General features: G+C 41.9%; 1 protein-coding gene across 2 annotated transcripts in view; it reads left to right on the top strand.

Moving 5' to 3' along the window:
* The window catches only part of plxna3 (plexin A3), a 45131-nt gene that overhangs the window by 17355 nt on the left and 5542 nt on the right, over positions 1-22234 (top strand). For both annotated transcript variants that reach the window (XM_086067601.1, XM_086067600.1), the window contains exons 7-32: positions 5756-5896; positions 5973-6073; positions 7451-7574; positions 7903-8053; positions 9088-9187; positions 9271-9385; positions 10345-10545; positions 12412-12508; positions 13616-13806; positions 13878-14026; positions 16281-16401; positions 16492-16628; positions 16704-16874; positions 16950-17043; positions 18054-18173; positions 18304-18423; positions 18490-18633; positions 19034-19268; positions 19344-19486; positions 19588-19743; positions 20492-20592; positions 20674-20740; positions 21418-21564; positions 21638-21797; positions 21932-22035; positions 22117-22213. In XM_086067601.1, the coding sequence (XP_085923727.1) occupies positions 5756-5896; positions 5973-6073; positions 7451-7574; positions 7903-8053; positions 9088-9187; positions 9271-9385; positions 10345-10545; positions 12412-12508; positions 13616-13806; positions 13878-14026; positions 16281-16401; positions 16492-16628; positions 16704-16874; positions 16950-17043; positions 18054-18173; positions 18304-18423; positions 18490-18633; positions 19034-19268; positions 19344-19486; positions 19588-19743; positions 20492-20592; positions 20674-20740; positions 21418-21564; positions 21638-21797; positions 21932-22035; positions 22117-22213 (3487 nt within the window). The remainder of the gene's footprint in view (positions 1-5755; positions 5897-5972; positions 6074-7450; positions 7575-7902; positions 8054-9087; positions 9188-9270; positions 9386-10344; positions 10546-12411; positions 12509-13615; positions 13807-13877; positions 14027-16280; positions 16402-16491; positions 16629-16703; positions 16875-16949; positions 17044-18053; positions 18174-18303; positions 18424-18489; positions 18634-19033; positions 19269-19343; positions 19487-19587; positions 19744-20491; positions 20593-20673; positions 20741-21417; positions 21565-21637; positions 21798-21931; positions 22036-22116; positions 22214-22234) is intronic.

The raw sequence follows: 22234 nt of genomic DNA, 5'->3' as shown, positions 1-22234 counted from the left end.
GGAGCCGCCTTTTGAAGTTAATTATCTCCAATTAACTTTTTTTCCCTCCTTCTTGAAGAGCAGAGAAACCGCAGTTACGCACAAAAGAGAGAGGGAGCAAGACCAAATTTGGTCTTGTCTCATAAGATGAGGTATACTGCAAACAATGATGGTTAAAAAATAAAAATTATATATATATATATATATATATATATATATATATATATTATTAAAAAAAAATTGTAAAATGCACATTAATCAGAGCAAAACGCATATATATATATTAGCCCCAAGGACAACATGAGTCTCCCTTGGGTCAAAAAATAGCTAACCAGTGATGGGACTCTGTGACTTACTAAGAAGACTGTTAGCATTTATTTATTTAAAAATAACATGGTTCACTTTCTTCTCTACCAAATAATCTATATTTTGTATATATTCAAAAGAGAGAAAAAAGCTGTTTTTAGTGACACAAATATTTAAAATAAAGATGATTTTATAGCTGTCATTTTAATACCGTGGTATTGCGATATTTTGGCACACGGTTATCATATCAGAATGTGATCAGATGCTCATGCTTGAACTGTTACCATCTGTATTGCCGCTTTTCGTCACTCCTTTTCCGTGGCACTCTGAGTAACCAAATGGCAAATTTGAAAAACCCTTTGAGTTTCCGTATGGTTGGAATGAAGCAGAGCGTGGTCAGAGTATATTCCGAACGCACCCATAGATAACGAGACGGTGCTGTCTGGTTGCAATTGGAGCATGCAGGAGGAGGAGATTGGCTAAAATAGTGAAAAAGATGGTGACTTTCAACCACGTTTTAAACATTGAGACGGCAAAGGGAGCATTAAACACAAGTAGGAAATGTTTACCAGCACATGCTTAAAAGTTGACTGCATTTGCGAGCATATTGGTCGCAGTCTCAACCCGTAAACATTCACAGAAAAGTGATAGAGCCTGGTGGACTACTCGCTCATTTTTTTCTCACAGTTCTGATGTTCTCAAACTTTCCTGTGTTGAGTTTGCATGTTGCTCCTGTGTTTTTTTCCCTCCCACATTCTAAAACATGTTAGCCTCATTGAAAATAAAGAAATTGTCCATAGGTAGGACTGTGAGTTGGACTGCTTGTTTGTCATGACATTGACAGGCGACCAATCTGTTATTTGTCTATATTTGCTATGGCATAACCTGGCGACCAGTCCATTACTTATCAATATGTGCCCTGCAATTGACTGGCAACCATTCCAACATAAACCCTCTTGCACAAACTCAGTTGGGATAGGCTCCTAATGAGCACTATAGAAATGGATGGATGGATGAATGGGATTGTTGTTATCATGGTTATGACCGAAGCCGGTGAGCGTGTGTGTGTGTGTGTGTGTATTTTTGACAAAAACTTCTTTGTGTCCAACATTGTGTTTCCTGTTCCCATTGTGTGTGTGTTTGTAAGAGATCGTGTCCCAGTAAGTGTATTACTTAGCGTTCCTAGAATTCCCTGCTGAAACACACATACACTGGCACAAACACTGAGGATTAATTATTATGCTGTTGCCATGGAGACGATGGAAGAATTAGTGGATGTGTCAGTGAAGACTCTTCACATTGGACCATGTTCTGTCTCTCCTTATGTTACCATAGTAATTCTGACATGATGGTGAGGTGACAACGGTGGCTGCCAGGTTGACTTGTTTTTTGCCGGTCTCAACATTCCCGAAAACTCACACATGTTTGCAAGTTTGCGTGTCTTGGTGAAAATGTATACATTTAAGGGGTCACCTACACAAGGGCTCAAAAGTACCCAGTAGAAAGAAGCCTCGAAACAAAAATTAGCACCCCAACTCCACTACTGTATGGACACAAAATTGGGTGACATGTTTATCAAAACAAATGAGTCTTTATGATCCATGTACAATATTAAGCAGGAAGTCAGCCATTTTAATTTGAAGCAGCCATATTTGGAGAATTCCTGTGGCTCGTACTTTGCTGTGGGAAAAAAAGAAGTGTGACGGCCGTTCATTTTTCTCCTTTCATAATATTTACCCCGCGACATAACAGGAGGGTTGAATTGGCAGCTTTCTCACGGTAGTCATGTGTTACACGCAGATGACAAAACAATTTTACAAAAGGTGGTGTGGCCATTTGAGCGTTACTAGAATAAAGTGCTTGCTGCTTACTGAAGGAAGTTTGAAGAAAACAAGCAAAAATTGCATATTTGTTGTGTGACTGGAGGGTGGCAAGCATCAGTTGGTGGTCTTGCATATTATCCATTGTGTGTGTGTGTGTGTGGGTGTGGGGGTGTGCGTGTGTATGTGTGTGTGGGGGGGGGGGGGGGTGCGTGTGCGTGTGTGTGTGTGTGTGTGTGTTAGGGGGATGGGAAAGAGCTAATAAGCTTAACAGTCCCCCCCTCATGTCACCCCTCACTGGCCTTCCTCCTTCTCGTCTTCCTCCCTCAGGCTCTGATGGCTCAATGAACAATGTGTAGTGTGTGTGTCAGCAAAATGCACACACAAAATTCCTTGTTTATATCCAGCCATGTTTTTCTATTGTGGTCATCATGACAACCGTGAACGATGTGTGTGTTTTTTTTTTAATTTCGATAGAGAATTAACAGACATATCTATATGCAAGTACTTGTGCATTCGACTGTGGAAAAAAATGGCGTTTAAAACCTCTGCTGTCAATTGATTTATGCAGTAGCACTCCCGGTAATATGAATCGTTTTCTCTCTCCCAATGTTTTTTTTTTAAAAAAAAGTAACAGATGTTTTTTCTTGATTTTTGGGGGGGGGGGGTGCAAGTTTACTTTCAGAATATTAAGATTTTTTTCTTTCACTGACTTCATTCTCATGAGGTTATGAAGACTTACAAGTGAGCAGACTTATGAGTTTTTCAAGATGTATTGATTTTTTGCTTCAAGAGGTTTATTGTCAAGCCTAGTTCAAATTTACTTTAAAGCTAAACCTTAGCGAAAAGCTAAAACAAAGAGTTGTATGATATGTTGTATATTGAACCAAATCACATGAACTTTGTCTAATGATAGTCCGCAAATGCTAACGCACAATGCAAACTACCATAGACAGGCTAACAAAATTAGCATTGATTTTGGGTTAATAACACGGCACAACAAACATTGTTACAACATTTTTATAGTGTTTGTTGGGGTGCTGGAATGGATTATTAACATGAAACTTGAAAAAAGAAACACATTTTCTCATCTTTTACTCAAAATGCAACTTAATTTTAGTATCTTTATAAAATTGTAGTATGTTTATAAAAGCTAACTGTTTTACCACCTTCAACTTATATGCTGTACAGTGTACACGCATGCACACACTGTGTCTCCCTCACCATTGAGCACTACCTTGAGGTCACGTGTGTGCCTTTGCTACATTGTGGGGCCCATACACACGTATTTTTCCAGGTTTAACTACCATTGTGGGGACCGACTTGAAATTGTGGGGACATTTTGATGGTCCCCACAAGTTCAGGCCTCTTTTTGAGGGGTCAAGACTTGGTTTTAGAGTTTAGGTTTGAATTGGGTTATGGCTGAGGTTAGGGTAAGGAATGGGGGTAGGCAATCATTTTTGATGGTTGGGGTTAGGGGAAGGGGCTAGGAAATGCATCATGTCAATGAGATGTCCCCACGATGATGTGTGCAAGTGTGTGTGGGGGGGTCTGAACGTAATCACTGGCCCAGACATACTCACACGCACACAAATATACATATGCAATTCGGATGGAACCCTTGTGAGGGTGTCGGGGGGTGGTGACTTCAAAACACATAAGATGGAGGCCGCACACACACTCGCCCAGATTGTCTTGGAGGTTAGGGGTTAAAGTTCATGTGTCAGTGTGTGCGCGGTTTTGAGCGTGTGTGTTTAGGGTTTGAGTCAGTCACAGGTGAAAGGTCACCTCTTCCTGAATCACTCCTTTCTTCTTCTTGCATGGGTCGTACTGGTGGGAGGGGGATCGGGTGGCGACTCCAGTGTCATGTCAGCTGCCTTGTGAAATTTAAACATCTGCATGTTTGCCACTAGCAATGTTGTTGTGGTTTTCTGCGTTTGTGTGTTGTGAGTGTGCGCATGTGTGTGTATGTGTGAGCAAGAGTGTGTATCGTTCTTGTCTGCTGCAGTGTCCTACTTTCAAGCCCCTTCCTCCTCTTCTTCCATTCTGTTCTGTGTGTGTGTGTGTGTGTGTGTGTGTGTGTGTGTGTGTGTGTGTGTGTGTGTGTGTGTGTGTGTGTGTGTGTGTGTGTGTGGGTGTGTGTGTGCGTGTGTGTGTGTGTGTGTGTGTGTGTGAAGGGGGGGGGGGGGCTCATCAGCTCAAATTAGGACCAAATGCACAACAAGCAGACAGCTCATTAACACACTGACAACTACACAGTCTCACTCTCTCTTCTTACCTGCTTCTCTCTTTTCAGCCCACCACACTAACCCCCACCTGACACAGCCCACACCCCTCACCCTCGTCAGTCTTGTTTTTTTGGGTCACACTCAGAAGAGGGATACCAAGCTTTTGAGTGTGGAAGACATCAGTACCACGGTTCATTTTACTGTACTGTGGCATCGATGTGTGATGTCCTTATACACACAGACAGACACGTGCTGTACATACAAAAATGATGGCAGTTCCACATAAAAGCACCTTATAGAACAATAAACAACAGCACTCCTAAAGGGGAAAAAGCTGTTACTATAAAAATATGCATGCAAATTTTATGGAACAACAGTAAAAGAAAAACAATAGCAGTGTTGAACAATTCAATATATTTTACAGTTAAAAGTTGTGAAGATTTCTTCTCCCCTTTTTTTCTTGTAAAAGTCCAACTTTCTCACTATTCAAAAAGAAGACACCATTCCCTATATGTATATAGACAGTGCATACACAAAATATACTTAGCAAATTTATTAGACCACCTTCTATTACAATATTTATGCCACAGTTGTCTGTCTACAATTACATTTGTAATGCTACATAAAATACTAATTATCATTCATGGATTTTATTTTAAAGAAATAATGAAGCACATTTTTATTTCTTGACTACACACCCTGATTTTAACATGCCAACCGATTTTTTTTATTTTTAATGTTTTTAATTTTTTGTATTTTTAATTTTAATTTTTTTTTATTTTTTATTTTTTGTGTTTTGTATTTTTATTTTTATTTTTTATTTTTTATGAGAGAGCCAACACATTACCAAACACCACACACTTCAATTATCTGTACCATGTTTGTTGTAGTACCCAGACTGATCTGTGAGAGGCAGAACAGTGCCACAGGGCATTCAGGCTGACACAAATCACAAAGAAGATGAAAGCATACTATTGGTTAGAGTAGTGTTAGTGGCAGTTGTTGTATAGATAGCGGTAGCAATAGTAGTAGTTGTACAAAGTAGAAGTAGTAATAGTAGAAAAGGCTATAAGAACTTGGCTATGCTAGCTGTTATCTTGTTTGATACTGTAACTTCATTATTGCGTTTGCTGTTGTGGTGAATGGCTTGATGGACATGACAATGGAACTATTAAATAAGTTTAACATTTGTGATTTCCAAGCAGATGGGGGAGGGACAATACTTAAATAAATAAATAGAAAAAAAATATTTAAAAAAGAAATTTGTGAAATTAGGCCTGATGATTAGCATGTGTGTACCCCTCTTTAGATATAAGGCGAGGCTCACCCTGGACTGGTCACCAGTCATTGTCAGTGCACATATTGTAAGTAAACAATGGACTGGTCATTAAATTCCTCAATATATGTGTGTGTGTGTTTAAGATCCGTGTAGATGGACTCCCGCCGCCATCCCACAATGCTTTGCTGTACGAGAGTGTAACAGTGGTGGAAGGAAAGCCCATCCTGAGAGACATGATGTTCAGTCCGGACCACCTCTACATCTACCTGCTCAGTGACAGACAGGTTTGCATGCACACGCAATAAGGCACAGTCACACACGTACACGCGTCTGAGATGTTCGGCCATGTTGTCGTTTCAGGTGACCAGACTTCCTGTGGAGACATGTGAGCAGTATCAATCTTGTTCAGGCTGTTTATCTTCAGGAGACCCTCACTGTGGATGGTGTGTCCTTTACAACAAGTAAGACATACACTATGATATCTTACTATTTCTAAATGATTAGGCAAATGCTCTTTTTGTTCATATAATCTAAAAAGATTGCATTTAGTCACCACCAATTTTAATTGCATCTTTAATTCATTCACTCCCAGCCATTTTCACTGAAGCAACCCCCTTTGCTCCCGGCTGTCATACTGGATTTTGACTGATTTTGCAAGGCCCACAGAATATTGTGTTCTATTGCTATAAAAACATGTAACCTACCAAAAGAAAGATTACAGTCTCTTCTTTCATCAGGGAAAACAAGTTTCCGTTTTGCAGCAATTAACATTAGAATATGGCTACGTTTCATCAATATTCACATTCCTGGTGAAAACACTGTCAAAAAGAGCTTGTTGCAACATAGCCCTGGTTGATCTCTTATACTCTGTTGCCACCTGCTGGCTGTTTTTGTAATAACTACCATTGCTTTAAGCCACCTCTTTAAGCTGCATCAAAGCCTTCTGTACATTTTTGGAAGTGAAAGACAAAGTGTTAAAACATTTATTTACACGTTTTTGGGTTTGAATGCGTTAATAGGCTTGGGTAAAACAAACAAACCATTCATATCAAGTGTCCTGTAATTCTTTATTTATTGGACTTTCCTCTAAAATCTGATTTAATTACATTTTTAAATGATTATTTTTTCAAACGTAACGCAAAAAAAAGTCATGCAGTTTCCACGAAAAAAGCCTGTATGTAAAAAGATGAGAATTGTGCCGATGCTGAATTTTCTGCAAAGAACTGATGCTTGCTTCTGATTAGCTCAGATGTTCTGCCGTGCATGTGTGAGTGAAGGGCATTTATAGAAACATTAATGAAGCCACATGGGAACACACACACACACACACACTGACTCGCACACACAGTTTGTGGGCCTCTTTGATGTTGAGAGTCCAGGTGGAGACATTTCCTCTTTGCTGTAACATCAATCAAGTTGGCCTTCAAAATTAAAGAGCCCTTCTCTGTGCTCATGAAGAAAAATGGCTGCACTCATTCAGGCTTCAGTGCGTTTGCTATCACTTCATAATACGATCATGCATACAACACTGCAACCTTGCTGATGTGTGCTCTTCTGCAAAAAGCTATGGATATTGTGGAAGAGTGTGAATGAAAATCTAGCATTTGTGCTGAGTCACTAGTTAGAGGAGTTCATTCAAATATGGACCCTGGAAATGGGGTGAACCCCTGCTATTCGCAGAGGATAACCATCAAGCTCTGCCACAAATAAGAATTCATAAATATTTGAAATAATAAAAAACAAAAATAAGAACTTCTTCAAAAATCGCAAAATCATTTCATATGAATTTTCCATGAAAAATGGCCAGAAATGATAACCATGTCATGTGACCCCTCTAGATGTTCCAGACAGGAAGCATGTGAGAAGTGGCAGGAGCCTCAGCACTTCAACACAAAGCTGGACCAGTGTGTCAACATCTCCGTTACCCCAAGCAACATGTCCATCACCGCCCCGGCAACGCAGGTACGTCCCATCATAGACATCAAACATGCCTTGTGCAGTTTGGCTTGTGTCTGCGATACACCAGTGCGTCAAACACATTCGATGTGGCAAATCTTTCCTGTAAACTAGTTCAGAAAGTGACAATCTAACTGAACGCCTCTCATTCATTCACTGATTTATTAAACAGTTACCCATTTGACGGAATTCTGATGGTCCTGATTCTGCTTCAAACGAATCCTTCCGTGATTAAAGCAACATCTACATATATACTGTATGATGTCTGTGCGTCCTGTTGCCTTCGGGCTCCTCGGTCGATGACATCACAGATTTCAATGTTGTCTGTGTGCAGCTGAGCGTACGAGTCCACCACGTGCCCGCGTTGTCAGGGGGCGTGTCCTGCGTCTTTGAGGACATCAGCGAAACCCCGGCAGAGGTCGGGGCAGACGGTCAGGTGACGTGCATGTCACCCACCCTCAGAGACCTGCCGCCACATTCCTACGGTGACACATATGCACACAGACACACGTACACACACGAGGAGCCATCAGGGACAACATTCTGGATGACCTCTCACACGGGCTACTGAAACCTTATGCTAATTTTCATTAGTAAATGAGAGTGTTTCAGTGGTGAGTGTGAAAGTGTTTCCATTGTTTGTGTGAGATTGCTTTAGTATTGTATGTAACAGTGTTTCAGTAGATTGTGAGAGTCTTTCAGTAGTATGTGAGAGTGTTTCACTTGATTGTATGAGAGCATTTTAGTAGGTTGTGAGAGTGTTTCAGTATTGTGTGTGACAGTGTTTCAGGAGTTTTTTTTTTTTTAGAGCGTTTCAGTAGTTTCAGAGCCTTGCAGTGTTTGAGTGCATTTCAGTTGCAGGTGAGAGTGTTTCAGCATTGTTTGAGAGTATTTTTTTTGATTGTGTGAGAACCTTTCATTAGTGAGTGTGTTTTAGTAGTGTGTGACAGTGTTTCAGCAGTGTGAGATTAATTCAGTAGTGTTTGTGTGCGTGCGTGTGTGTGCGTATTCCAGTAGTGTACCTAAAAGCTTTATAGTTTATAGTAGTGCGTGCGAGAGTGTTTTGTTTCAATAGTGTGATAGCATGTCAGTAGTGAGAGAGTATTTCAGGAGTGTGTTTAAGAGTTTTCTTGCAGTGTGTGAGAGTCATTCAGTAGCGTGTGCAAGCATTTCAGCAGTTTGTGAGCGTGTTTCACTTGATGTGTGAGATCATTTTAATATTGTGTGAAAATGTTTTGCTTAATAATGTGAGAGAATTTCAGTAATGTGTGAGTGTTTCAGTGGTGTGTGAGAGTGTTTCACTTTATGTATGAGAGCATTTTAATATTGTGTGAAAATGTTTTGCTTAATGATGTGAGAGAATTTCAGTAATATGTGAGAGTGTTTCAATTGTATGTGAGAGTGTTTCAATTGTTTGTGTGAGAGCATTTCAGTAATCCTGAATGATGTTCTTGACGGCCCCTCACACACGCAAATATGCACTGGTCAAATGCGATAATGCGTGGTTTTGTCTCGACAGGAGAGAAACGAGACGTCCAACTCAGTCTTCGATCCAGCGAGACCAGTCGCACCTTCATCAGCACCAACTTCACCTTCTACAACTGCTCTGTGCTCAACTCGTAAGCCTGACGTCCAATCCGCCCCTCTGTCGTTGTCTTCTTTGTCTTTAACCCCGCCACCTGTCTTTACTTCCTGTTTGCAGGTGCACTTCCTGTGTGGGCAGCATGTTTCCTTGTCATTGGTGCAAATATCGTCACATGTGCACCAACAATCTGGAGGACTGTTCCTTCCTGGAGGGACGTGTCAGCACAGCCCAGGTAAAATGCTGCTTCCACTGAGCACACTCTGTATAAATCCATGTTTGAATGCTTGAAAAAAAGCAGCACTACTGGTTAGCATGTCTGCCTCATTGTCTCTGTGCACTAACATCGACTAGTACCAGTGTGTTGTTTGTATATATGTGTTCAGCAATTGAGTGGTGACCAGTCCAGGGTGTCTGCACTTCTCAAAAAGTCCATAAGGACGTGCTATAGAAAATGGATGAATTGATTGATATGTGTGTGTGCGGCAAGTGTGTGTCTTTATCCCCGCATGTGTGCAAATAAGTGAGGTGTCCCTTGAAAGCATTTAAAGCATTTCTCCACAGTCATTGCAGCATGCTGTGCTCTGGTCCACTTCATGTGGTGCTAACAGGCTTCCTGTCAGTCACTCGGCAATTAATTACTGCGCTGATACTCGTTCGCGAAGCTTAACGTCCTCTGAGAAAAACTGTGTGTAGGCTTCCTGCAGTCAAAGTCACAAAGCTTAGATCTGTCGCCTATTGACGATTTTTGATCATGACCTTTCAACTGGCAGTATACGAGTTCATCACCTGGGACACAAAGTCAAAACTAACAATTGAGGTGCTCACATTGAGATGAAACGCCGTGAAAATGTGAAATCAGGAAGATAGTGAACAAAATAATCAAAATGTCAATGGGATCGATCATCACAAATTATCAATTAAACAACAAAAATGTCAGGTATGAGTTTTATTTTTAATACAAAAAATACAAAATCAGCAACCTATGCATAGGGCTTAGTGTTTTTTCTCCGACAAACATCCATTTCCACCTGTTAGCTGCCGATGCTATTGCTAATAATACAAAATTAAATTTTTTGCAGGCTTTCAAAACGAATCAAGAAAAAGAATGCATTTCCACCATTTATGAACACTGGGGATGCTAATGCTAAAAACAACCGCCATCTTGCTGATTGTGTGGCTTTTCGTCCACAGGGCTGTCCTCAGATCCTGCCCACATCCGACATCCTGGTACCGGCCGGTCTGGTTCGCCCAATCACATTGCGAGCGCGCAACCTACCGCAGCCTCAGTCGGGCCAGAAGAACTACGAGTGCGTTTTCCATATCCAAGGGAAAGTCCAGCGAATCCCGGCGGTGCGCTTCAACTCATCCTGTATCCAGTGTCAGAACACTTCGGTAAGGCTACCCAGCATGCTTGGCTGGCTTCCAAGTCTTACTGTCAAAATAAATCAGCACCAGCATTGCCGCAGTTGCCTTGAAAAAGTAATCTGATTACTATTTTTTTTTTTAAGCAATTTGGCTAGTTAAATTCAGAAGCTGCATATGAATCAGAATACCTACAGTATATGTTATTACATACTAACTTAGCACATAATAGGTAGGAGGTACGACATGAACTTTGCCGATTTGACAACTGTAAAATGGTGGCATGAAATTACCTCTCAGGGCACGCCTTCTGTAATAGGGGAAATACTGCTAGCTTCGTGACTTTGGTAAGTGCGTCACTTTCAATACCCTTACTTACCGCTTGCATAACATGACATCATTCAAGCTATTCACCTGCTGAAAAAGCAAACAAACAATATTCTTTTGTACACACTAAATATAAAAGATAAAATAATATAAGTGGAAATTTGCAATTCAATATTAATCGTTATTGTTTACTTGTTAATTTTGTTGCCCTGTAGTTTTACAAGTAGAATGTGTGTGTTAAATTATTGAGTCCTGTAATATTTATTATATTCATTTTGCCATTTTTTTCATGAATTCGTCTTATTAAATAATTTATTGTAAATATCAAAATGTGGCTCGAAAGTTACAAACCTTTCCTGAGACGACGGGTGTTTCAATACTCACAAGCAGTATGCTATATGCCAGGTTTCCCCAATTACTCGGCGGCGGACTGATACAAGGCCAACCCAAAAATATTTCAGTGATCATCAGAGAGAAGCTGGCAAAAATTTGTGAAAAAGCAGACATGCTTGGAGATTTTCTTGAAAAGGGGAAACTGGCGACATACATAATGAGACAGTATCAGACAATATCAGCAGTCCAACTTCAGGTATGTTTATTGCTAGTTGACTCAAACGCACAAACCCCGCTCTGCATAATATGTGGCGACAGGCTCGCAAATGAAGCAATACAGCCATCAAAACAGCTTCTGCACATGGAGCCCAAACAAGAAAGACAAGCCTTTGGAGATTTTTGAAATAAAAAAAGATTACCCAAAGATGTCGGTTAATATGCTGCAATATCAATATCTACCCCCCCCCCCTCACAAGCCCTACTAACTGGAAAATGTTCCAGTAAAACGCCCCGCATCCCCCACTGTCTTGCACAGCCTGCTTCGTCTCTGACTGAGACGCACAGTCTTCTCAGCACAATGACCTTCATTTGTCCTTGTGTCAGCAAACCAGTTGAGTAGATGTGTGTGCGTTTTAAATGAGGAGGAAATTGAACATTTAGTCCAATAAAACCACAATACTGACATTGCTGGCATATTCCTGACTCAAGCAACATTTCTTTTTCAAGCAGCCTATTGTATGTTTGTGACGTGTCTGTGTATTTTTGTTGGAGTTTAATCATGTGTGAGGTTCACTTGAAATCCGTCCAATACAATCGAATTTATTTTGTACCAAAGCACAACCACCACAAATCCTGATTAGAGATAACTCATCGCTTGGTCTCTAATAACAAGTCTCATGAGAATGTGTATGCGTCCGCGTGTGCTGAGGCCGTTCGGTTGGCTCAGCTGGATGATTTTAATGGTAATGGAAACATTAGGCACACACACACACAGAATCATCGTACAAAGAGATGGGCTGAAGTGCAAATAGAGTCCCCAGAATGAAAAAACAGGAAGTAGAACGCATTTTCCTGTTACTTGTATTGATTTTTCCTCCCCCATTCTGAAAACACGTAGCATGCTAGCTTGCTAGCTAAGTCACTAAATTGTCCCTTCTTGTACAGTGTATGTAAGTGCTTATGTGCTCTGACATGAGCTAATGTGTTGACATATTTGCATGTTCTTGTATGGCTTAGTACTGGTATGAGGGAACGGAGGCAGCTGACCTTCCGGTGGACTTCAACATCGTCTGGGATGGAGACTTCTTCATTGACAAGCCAGTATCTATGAAAGGTAGCGTGACAATTGACTTTCCAAATCTATCCCCTCTAGTTGTTGGTCACTTTTCGTTATGTCCAAACTGATGTTCATGAATGACTTGTTTTGCTTAAAAACACAAAGATAATTTATGTGCTTTCATTGAGGATAAAAGGAATTAAAAAGTAGAGTGGGATATGGACTAGGGTGTCCCACGAATAACAAAAATCTGCATATAATTGACGCCCATTATAATTGTATTGAAAAAAAATTATACTGTATATTTTGTCTTTCTATCTTCTTCTAACCCCCCAATTTCTTGACTAAACATGGATTAATCATTAAAAACCTTTTCACTGTCCATTTTGTGTGCAATAAGCTTACTGGCAAGAACAATATTCCTGATTTTTTTGGCTTAACCATTGAACATGTAATTATCTGGCTGCTTAACCCTCGAGTCGTATTTTTATTTATTTTTGTACTAGACTTGCGGTATTTGAACCCAAAATGGGCTCTGTTCTTGAACTGTGATTACGAAGTCAATTATCAATATATTTTTACTTTCAAGTTACTCAAAATGTTCAGTAGCATCAGTTTATTATTTTTTCTTTTCTTTTTTTACGCCTTCGCTATGGACATTAAAAGCAATATTGTGCTATGAACAAAATGATGCTGCATATTTTATATATATTAAAAATTCAAATTGGAATGTTTTATATGACGTAATTACAGCCTTGAAAAAGTCAAGACATCATAACAGCAGAAATTTTTATGCGTCCCTGTTTTTTTGTATATAAAAAATTATGATTTATAATGGGAATCAATGTGACCAAAATTGGCATTTTTATAAAGAAACATAGTATAAATATCCTTCTCCCATTTGCAATAATTTAGAAATTACTGCATAGTGCCATTTTGAACTTCTACATATTATGACAATTTGCTGAAAATTTTAGCTTCCTAGTGTTTTTTCTTAACATCAAATACATCCAAAAAAGTGGTTAATGCTGTCCTAATGTTTTAACAGTTTTATTATTATATCATATAAGTTCACTGGCCACTATGCAGAGTAGTATTTAAATATAATAATTTGTGAAAATTGTCCCCTCCCCTTCCCTTGTTCATGTGGCGTTTCGTATTCAGCGTTGCTGTACAAGTGCGAAGCTCAACGCTCCAGCTGCGGCCAATGCCTGAAAGCGCCAACTGCCTTCCAATGCGGTTGGTGCGCCGAAAGCAGGAAGTGCGTGTTACGTCAGCACTGCACGGCGCCGGAACACAGCTGGATGCATCACGGACGCCACAACGTGCGCTGCAGCCACCCGCGCATCAACAAGGTAGGATCGCCCACGGGCGACTCAGGCTCCGTCTCTGCACCCACCTCTCCATTAAAAGTTTTATCCCGCAGATCGCTCCTCTGACGGGACCTCGCGAGGGAGGGACTCGAGTGACCATCGAGGGGGAAAACCTGGGCCTGCAGGTTAAGGAGATAACGCACGTGCAGGTGGCCGGCGTTCGTTGTAACCCGGTTCCCTCGCTGTACATCAGCGCAGAGAGGTCAGTGTGAAGCAAACAAGCGTACTTTTTTGCAGCGTCACTGAAATGTGCTGACTAACACCACTCACTGTGGAGTTGACATTTAACACTCGTACTCATGTAGTTGAGATGTGAATGACACATATTGAGTGTATAGTGGACGTGTGGTATGTATTCAGTGTGGTTAGTGGCACCACCTCGGGTAAAGGTTTGTCACGCCCACTGAAATTTGAGAAGCTGGCTGCTCCTTTCTATTTCTTCCCCTGCAAATGCTCCGTGGAGAGGGAAAACAATGACCATGAAAAAGTGGTTGCTTCCTTTGTCCCTAGTCTTTGAGAAGACAGTGGTTACTTTTATTTTTGAAGGACGTGTACTGACATAATTTATCAAAGGACTGTTTTGTTAGTGAAAGCCTGTTCAGAGCTGGATTTGCAACACGTTTAAACATAATGGATCGGTCCCAACAGTGTGACACGACTGCAAAAGGGAAAGATGTAAGTTTAACATTTTTGATTTAGCCTTCCTTCCTATCCTTTCTAATAAGAGTTGTGCACCTTCTACCATTGTACTGGTGTATTTTTAGTTGGAGGTTGCGTAGAAGAACGATTCGATGAACGAATCTTTTGAACGGTTCTTTTTAATGAACTGATTCTGAAGATTCAGTTCACTTAAAAGAACTGTCATGCCCATCACTAATGGCTACCATGACCGAAATCACTGCCCCTTCAAGAGAGAGAAGGGTATGTCCTAGGCGTGGCCTGGTGCAGCTATTTACATAAAAGTGACACACCCCTAAAACAGGCTGTTTTGAACAGAGCGTTTTTTGGCTGATTTCGGGACAGCAAAAATATTGGATCCAAAGTCAAATTTGACGAATGCATGTCACAGACATGTCTTTTACACATTTGAGAACTATTTTAGTATGTTGAAAAGTTGAATAATATGAGACCTTTAAGCAAAGGTGTGTTTTTGTAATAGGTGTTAATTTGTGGAATCATTTTGGAACTGACCTGAAAAGATGTGTCACTTGCTGAGTTTAAAACATTGTTCAAAAGCAAAGTAAAAATAAATAAATACATCAGACATGAGCTGGTAAAATTACATAAATGTTGTATTTTTTTTTAAAGATGTATCAGTATGAGTGTAATGGAAGTTGTATATGTGAGTATTAGGGTATGATTCATAAATACATTATGGTATATGCCTATGAATTTCATGTACATGTTGCTGGCAAATGTACGCACGTCAAAGTGCAGTTGTATACAATGAGCAGGCTTATACATTTTCTGTATATTAACCTATTATTGTATCAATAATGAATTAAGTCAAAACATACAACGAATGGACTATATGCCACGGAGGAGGCGGGACTTCCGACTTCCGGGTTTTCACCCATCAACTTTGTTTCCGAGACGTGTGGGCCGCGTCCCAGTACTTGCGCTTCCGCCTTTGTGCCCCTCGGTTGCAGGTTCCCGTCAACGGGTGCGAGGCTGCGAGTGTGTAGTATCTGTCTCAGTGTCCAAAGCATTTCAGATAGCCAAGACGGCGTCCCGCCGATGAGCGGGAGCGCGCGGTTGTGGGCGCAGGGCTGGGGGTGCGAGTGTTGGAACGCGGCCAGCAGTGGCCGCAAACGGCGCTGATGTGTAAAACCTGGAAGTTGGAAGTCCGTGGCATCTACCCCATAAGACTAGATACGTTTTCAACTTCTTCCTACTCCCTTTTGAACATGTAAAGCGTAACTAATGATGACTGTATAAGGTTTTTCTTCTTTTAAATCTTTATTTTTCTGCTACTTGTTTACATGTTCAATAAACAAACAAACAAAATAACATGAATAATGCCACAGAGAAATCAATGTATTCAAGTTAGTAAGTGGCAACGTAAGATGGCCGCTGGTGGCTTCACACCACCCAAGCGGCATTGACGGTCCATTCATATGCAAGTCTGTGCTTCCGCCGTAGAAGTTTGATTGTGCAGACAACTCGATTGATGAGTTTTTGCCGTGGTTATGGCTGACAGTAAGTGATTGTTGTCGCAATTAAAGGAGCAGTACAATAAAATAAATATACATACATATGGAGCGAATATTTTTCCATAAATATAAAAAACACTTTTCTCGCAAATAATCAAGGAAAAATCTTACTTTAGGTCATTTGTGAGTGCTGAACAACTAACTGTGTGCATGGGGGGACTTTTCTTTCTTTTGCTATTTTGCTTAACTAGTATAAGCACTAGAATAGTGTGTTATAGTGATTGCGTGTGCGTGCACATGCAGGGTGGTGTGCGACATGGCCGAAGCGCTGCTGCCTCACTCTCCTGGCGGTGCGGTAGAGCTGTGTATCGGCGTGTGCAGCGCGGAGTACCGCACCATGTCCACGCAAGCGTACGCCTTTGTGGTGAGTTTTCGTCTCCTCATTGTTGCCAATGCCAAGCAGACTCTTGACTTCTTCTCTTTCGCGCTCTCATTCTCACTCAATCACTCACAGAGTCCCAGCTTGAGTAACGTTCGTCCAGAGAGAGGTCCAATTTCCGGGGGAACCAGACTGACAGTGGCGGGTCGAAACTTGGACGCCGGCAGCAGCGTGTCGGTCTTCATCGACAAAGACGAGTGTCTGTTTGTCAAGTAAGTCATGATAACAGAAAACATTCCTCACGGCAGCAGAAGTTGAAGTGGAACATTCTTCTTCTTCTCGTCCAGACGTATCAATCGGGAGGTGGTCTGCATCACTCCCGCCTCGCCGTCCGGAGTTGGCCCCGCCCCCATCCGCCTGATGATCGACAAGGCAGAAGTGACCAGCTCAGAGATCAAATACACATACACGGAGGATCCAACCATTACCTCCATTGAACCCAACTGGTCGATCCTCAAGTAGGCCACCGCCCACTTTCAATGTCCACCAATCACAGCACAGATCTCTGACACCTCCCCCGTGTGTGCGTGTAGTGGTAGCACAGTGATCACAGTAACAGGAACTAACCTGCTCACCATCCAGGAGCCCAAAGTCAGAGCCAAATATGGCGGCGTGGAGACCAACAACGTAAGACCACTCACATGTTTACATCATCATTTTAGGTATACGTATAATTGTAATGATATCACATACATGGTTATGAACTTATGACATCACACACATTTGCCATCACATAATTATGAAATCACCTTTTTATAGCACCACATTATTAAGATGTCGCATGGTTTTGATGCCACTATGTTATGTCTTAATTTTTTTTCTCTCCAAATGTTTACACCATCAGTGCCCGTCCGTCACCTGGTTAGGACCTTACATGGTTGTGAAAGCACATGGCTGATGTAACATTGACATCACGCGCTTATGAAAACACATTGTGAAATGGTTAAGACGTCACATTTCATGACACCACATGGTTTTAGGGCTGCCACTATCGAATCTTTTTAAAATGGATTATCCTATCGAATATTCCAATAAATAATCGCGAAGGTTGAACCAACGTGAGTTCAATTGACTGGATATAACTACTCATTATTATCTAATGTACATATGCATTATTAAACACCAACACAATTAGCCTATGCTAAACCTTTAGCAATTGCGATTAGCATTAGCGTGCTAGCAATTACATTGAAGATAAACAAATATTAACCACCATTTAGTTCACATATACATCATTATTTCTACATGAGTTGAATTGAGTGGATATAACTACTAATTATTTATAATTTTCTGTGCATGAGCATTATTAAACACCAACACAATTAGCAATCGCGATAAGCCTTAGCACGCTAGCAATTACCCTTTAAGGTAAACAAACCCTAACCCCCATTTAGTTCACACATGCATCATTATTTCTACCTTACACATGTAATAGTGTCTTCCTGTCCACTGCGTGCGCCTGCAAAAGAGGTCTGTGTAGAAACATGGACTGCGACACAAACGTGGTTCCGGCGGCATTTTCAGTCGACCTGTTTATAAAGTAGTCACATCCTTGGTCGACTCCCCCCCCCCCCCCCACCCCCCGCCCCCCCAGCCCTACATGGCTTATAACGTCCTCCTATGGTGTATGTCCTCAGTTCTGCACGGCGGTCAACGACAGCGCCATGACGTGTTTGGCTCCCGGCCTGGTCTACGTCAAACCCAACCCACCAGACAGGGCGCTGCATGCCGACGAGTTTGGCTTTATCTTGGATCAGGTGATGCATGTGATGAGTTTTTAACATTAAAGTGGGCTTGCCATTGGCCCAGCAGTATAGGTACATCACGGGTACATCATTAGCATTAATGTTATTCATTGTTTTGGTGTGATGACATTTTGGCTGTCAGGTGTCAACCCTGCTGGTGCTTAACTCCACCCACTTCACACACTACCCCAACCCGACCTTCGAACCCTTGGGCATGTCAGGAATCCTGGAGGTCAAGCCAGGCTCTCCCATCATCCTGAAGGTGAGAAGCAACCCCCACACAAAGTCCGGACTTGGAGCACAACATGTGAACCGCATTTGTGTGCAGGGTAAAAACCTGGTCCCGGCCGCCCCCGGCAACAACCGTCTCAACTACACCGTTCTGATTGGAGAGTCCCCGTGCTTGTTGACCGTGTCGGAACATCAGCTGCTTTGTGATTCGCCTGAGTTGACCGGAGAGCAACGCGTGCTGGTGAGCGAGCTCTCCACCCACCACAGCTTTACAGTATTAACCAACAAATTTATGTTCGGAGAACAAATGAGAGGATGTTAGTGTATTTAAAAATAGCAATTACTACTTTCCTATTTGTCCTTTTATAACATTTATGACCCAGCTTTTTTCCCTGGTTTTTTTATTCCAATAATTTTCACCCACATTTATCCAATGATTCAAACAATTTCAACTTGAAAATATACATTGTAATTAATTAATTCATTCATTCATTCATTCATTCATTCATTCATTCACTGCATGCCAGGCCAGTTAAAATGGATCTTTGACGTCTCTCGTCGTCAATGGCAGCTAATGAGTGAGTTAATTAATTAATTAATTATGTGGGTCGGCCTTAACCTCCAGCTGCACTTTCCCGTAGATCCTGGTGGGAGGTTTGGAGTTCTCGCCAGGAACGCTGCACATCTATTCGGACAGCGCCCTGACGTTGCCGGCCATCATCGGCATCGGCGCGGGCGGCGGCGTGCTGCTGGTAGCCATCATCGCCGTGCTGATCGCCTACAAGCGCAAGACGCGCGACGCCGACCGCACGCTCAAGCGTCTCCAGCTGCAGATGGACAACCTAGAGAGCCGGGTGGCGCTAGAGTGCAAAGAGGGTGCGTGCGCACGCCCACACGCGACCACCACACGTGTGTGTGTTTCGCATTAACGTGTGTGTTTGTGTTGTGTAGCCTTTGCCGAGCTGCAGACCGATATTCAGGAACTGACCAATGACATGGATGGAGTGAAGATTCCCTTCTTGGAATATCGCACTTACACCATGAGGGTCATGTTCCCGGGAATAGAAGAACATCCAGTACTCAAGGAGCTGGATGTATGTCACACACACACACACACACACGAAGCCTAGCTTACAAAAGCACAGTCAGTGTTGGCAACTGAGTGACGTGTACGACTGTGTATTTGATATCTCAGTCTCCGGCCAATGTGGAGAAAGCCCTCCGACTCTTTAGTCAGCTTCTCAACAACAAAATGTTCCTGTTGACCTTCATCCACACGCTGGAGGCTCAGAGGTCGTTCTCCATGCGTGACCGCGGGAACGTGGCCTCGCTGCTGATGGCTGCGCTACAGGTAAAAAAGTTGTTGTTTTTTGTTTGTTTGTTTGTTTGTTATTTTTTTGTTAGTTAATCCACTAGGTTTGACCTAAATTGAATTGATTGAGTGGATATAAGTACTCATAATTTATTATCTTCTATAAATATGCATTATTAAAGACCAACAAAATTTGCCTATGCTAAATGGTTAGCAATTGTGATTAGCATTAGCACGCTAGCAATTACTAACATTAAATACCATTTATTCCAACAACAAACATTAAATGCTACTTATTTCACACGTACATTACACATGTAATAGTGTCTTAAAAGTCACCAACAGACAATGCTTCAACGTTATTTCATGAGTAAACAAAAGTAGAGCTAGCTGTTAGCTACATGAGGTCAATAACTTCCCGTTCCCGTCTTCTTCTGGGCACGTTTAGGGCATGACTGCCTTCTACTGGTTAAGTGATGAACACCTAAAACCGATTGGCAGGTCGTATTTTGGAATAATTACATAAGTGCTTTTTAGGACGTTCAGAATTTCCTTTGCTGTGTTTTATTGAAGCTCAATGTGCTGTATTGATTTTAGTAAAAAGCCACTAACTAAATTTTAGTTGACCTATTTTTAAAAAGTCAACTTATCTGACTTGTTCTACGTCTTTTCCCAGCCCTAATCAAATTCTGCCGTGACCACTGTTAGCACGCAAAGCTAACATAGCATTTTGAACATGAACTTAGGCTAGCGCCAACGTCGCTATGCTAACGTGACTTTGCATCAGGGCCGCATGGAGTACGCCACGGTGGTGCTCAAGCAGCTGCTAGCGGACCTGATCGAGAAGAACCTGGAGAACCGGAACCACCCCAAACTGTTGCTGAGGAGGTCAGTGGGCGACCATTCACCCTGAGCCCCCATTTGTAGCCGCTCCAGATCCCCGTTTGACCTTTTAAGTGTGTGTTGCAGGACAGAGTCTGTGGCTGAGAAGATGCTGACCAACTGGTTCACCTTCCTCCTGTATCGCTTTCTCAAGGTGATTGACATGCTTGCGTTTGTTTCGGTGACGGGAGCTAACATGCTAACCGCTATTATGGTATGATTCACTCTAATTACAAAATGATTCACAATTATAATACAATTCCCTCCGATTAAGACACGATTCATTACAGTTTTGACACCATTCACTACAATTATGATACAATTCACTACAGTTATCTTACGATTCAATTTAATCACAATATGAGTCACTTTACAATATGATTCTGTTTGATTACGATGCGATTCATTCGATTCCGGTGTGATTTATGACCATTACGACATGATTCACTTTGATTATGTTACGTCTACTAGAATTATGTTACGATTTACACCACTCACAGTAAATTCCCTCTGATTTGGATTCAATTGACTATTATCAAGGTATGATTCACAAATAATTGCAATTATGATACAATTCACTCTAATTACGATACGATTCATTTAATTATGATGCGATTTACTTGTTACAATACACAATTCGCTTTAATTACAGTATGATTCATGCAGATTACAACACAATTCACTCAAATTACGACATGATCCATGTTGATTATGATACGATTTACTAATTTGCAGTTCAAGTCACTACACAATGCCAACCACAAGAGTTTAGTGCAGAAGTAACTAACTGACTAATATCAACTAAAATGTAATTTTCCCTTTCGCCATCAGGAATGCGCTGGCGAGCCGCTGTTTATGCTCTACTGCGCCATCAAGCAGCAGATGGAAAAAGGGCCCATCGACGCCATCACGGGCGAAGCGCGATATTCCCTCAGCGAAGACAAACTCATCAGGCAGCAGATTGACTACAAGCAGCTGGTAACGCGTCCACACGCATATGCTTGCACATGCACGCAGATACGCCTCCGCTGACCGTGTCATCTCCCGTTAGACAATGATGTGCATCCCTCCGGAGGGCGAGGCGGGCACGGAGGTGCCGGTCAAGGTGCTGAACTGCGACACGGTGACGCAGGTCAAAGACAAGCTGCTGGACGCCGTCTACAAGGGGATCCCCTTCTCGCAGCGACCGCAGGCCGACGACATGGACCTCGGTAATGCTCCTTTCCCTCCCATTACAATACACTTCGTTCCAATTATGATACAATTCCCTCCGATTTTGGTACGATTCACTCCATACAATGTGCTTCCGACTCCTTATCACCATCTTCATTGTTTTGTGTTTCAGAGTGGCGTCAAGGTCGGCTGACCCGGATAATCCTGCAGGACGAAGACGTGACCACGAAGATCGAGAGCGACTGGAAGCGACTCAACACGCTCGCTCACTATCAGGTATGTTTTGCTCGCCGTCGCCCCGTCACGTGACCAGGAAGTGGCGCATGCAGCCTCACCTGAATGCCAACGTGTTGCCAGGTAACAGACGGCTCCCTGGTGGCGCTGGTCCAGAAGCAGGTTTCTGCTTACAACATTGCCAACAGCTTCACTTTCACCAGATCGCTCAGCAGATATGGTATACACACACACACACACG

The sequence above is a fragment of the Leptonotus elevatus genome, chromosome 2 (genome assembly GCF_054856555.1).
Source record: "Leptonotus elevatus isolate MCC_2025b chromosome 2, RoL_Lele_1.0, whole genome shotgun sequence".
In the NCBI taxonomy this organism is placed as follows: domain Eukaryota; kingdom Metazoa; phylum Chordata; class Actinopteri; order Syngnathiformes; family Syngnathidae; genus Leptonotus; species Leptonotus elevatus.
Note: the sequence above shows the minus strand (reverse complement) of the source record. Positions and strands in the feature narration are given on the sequence as shown.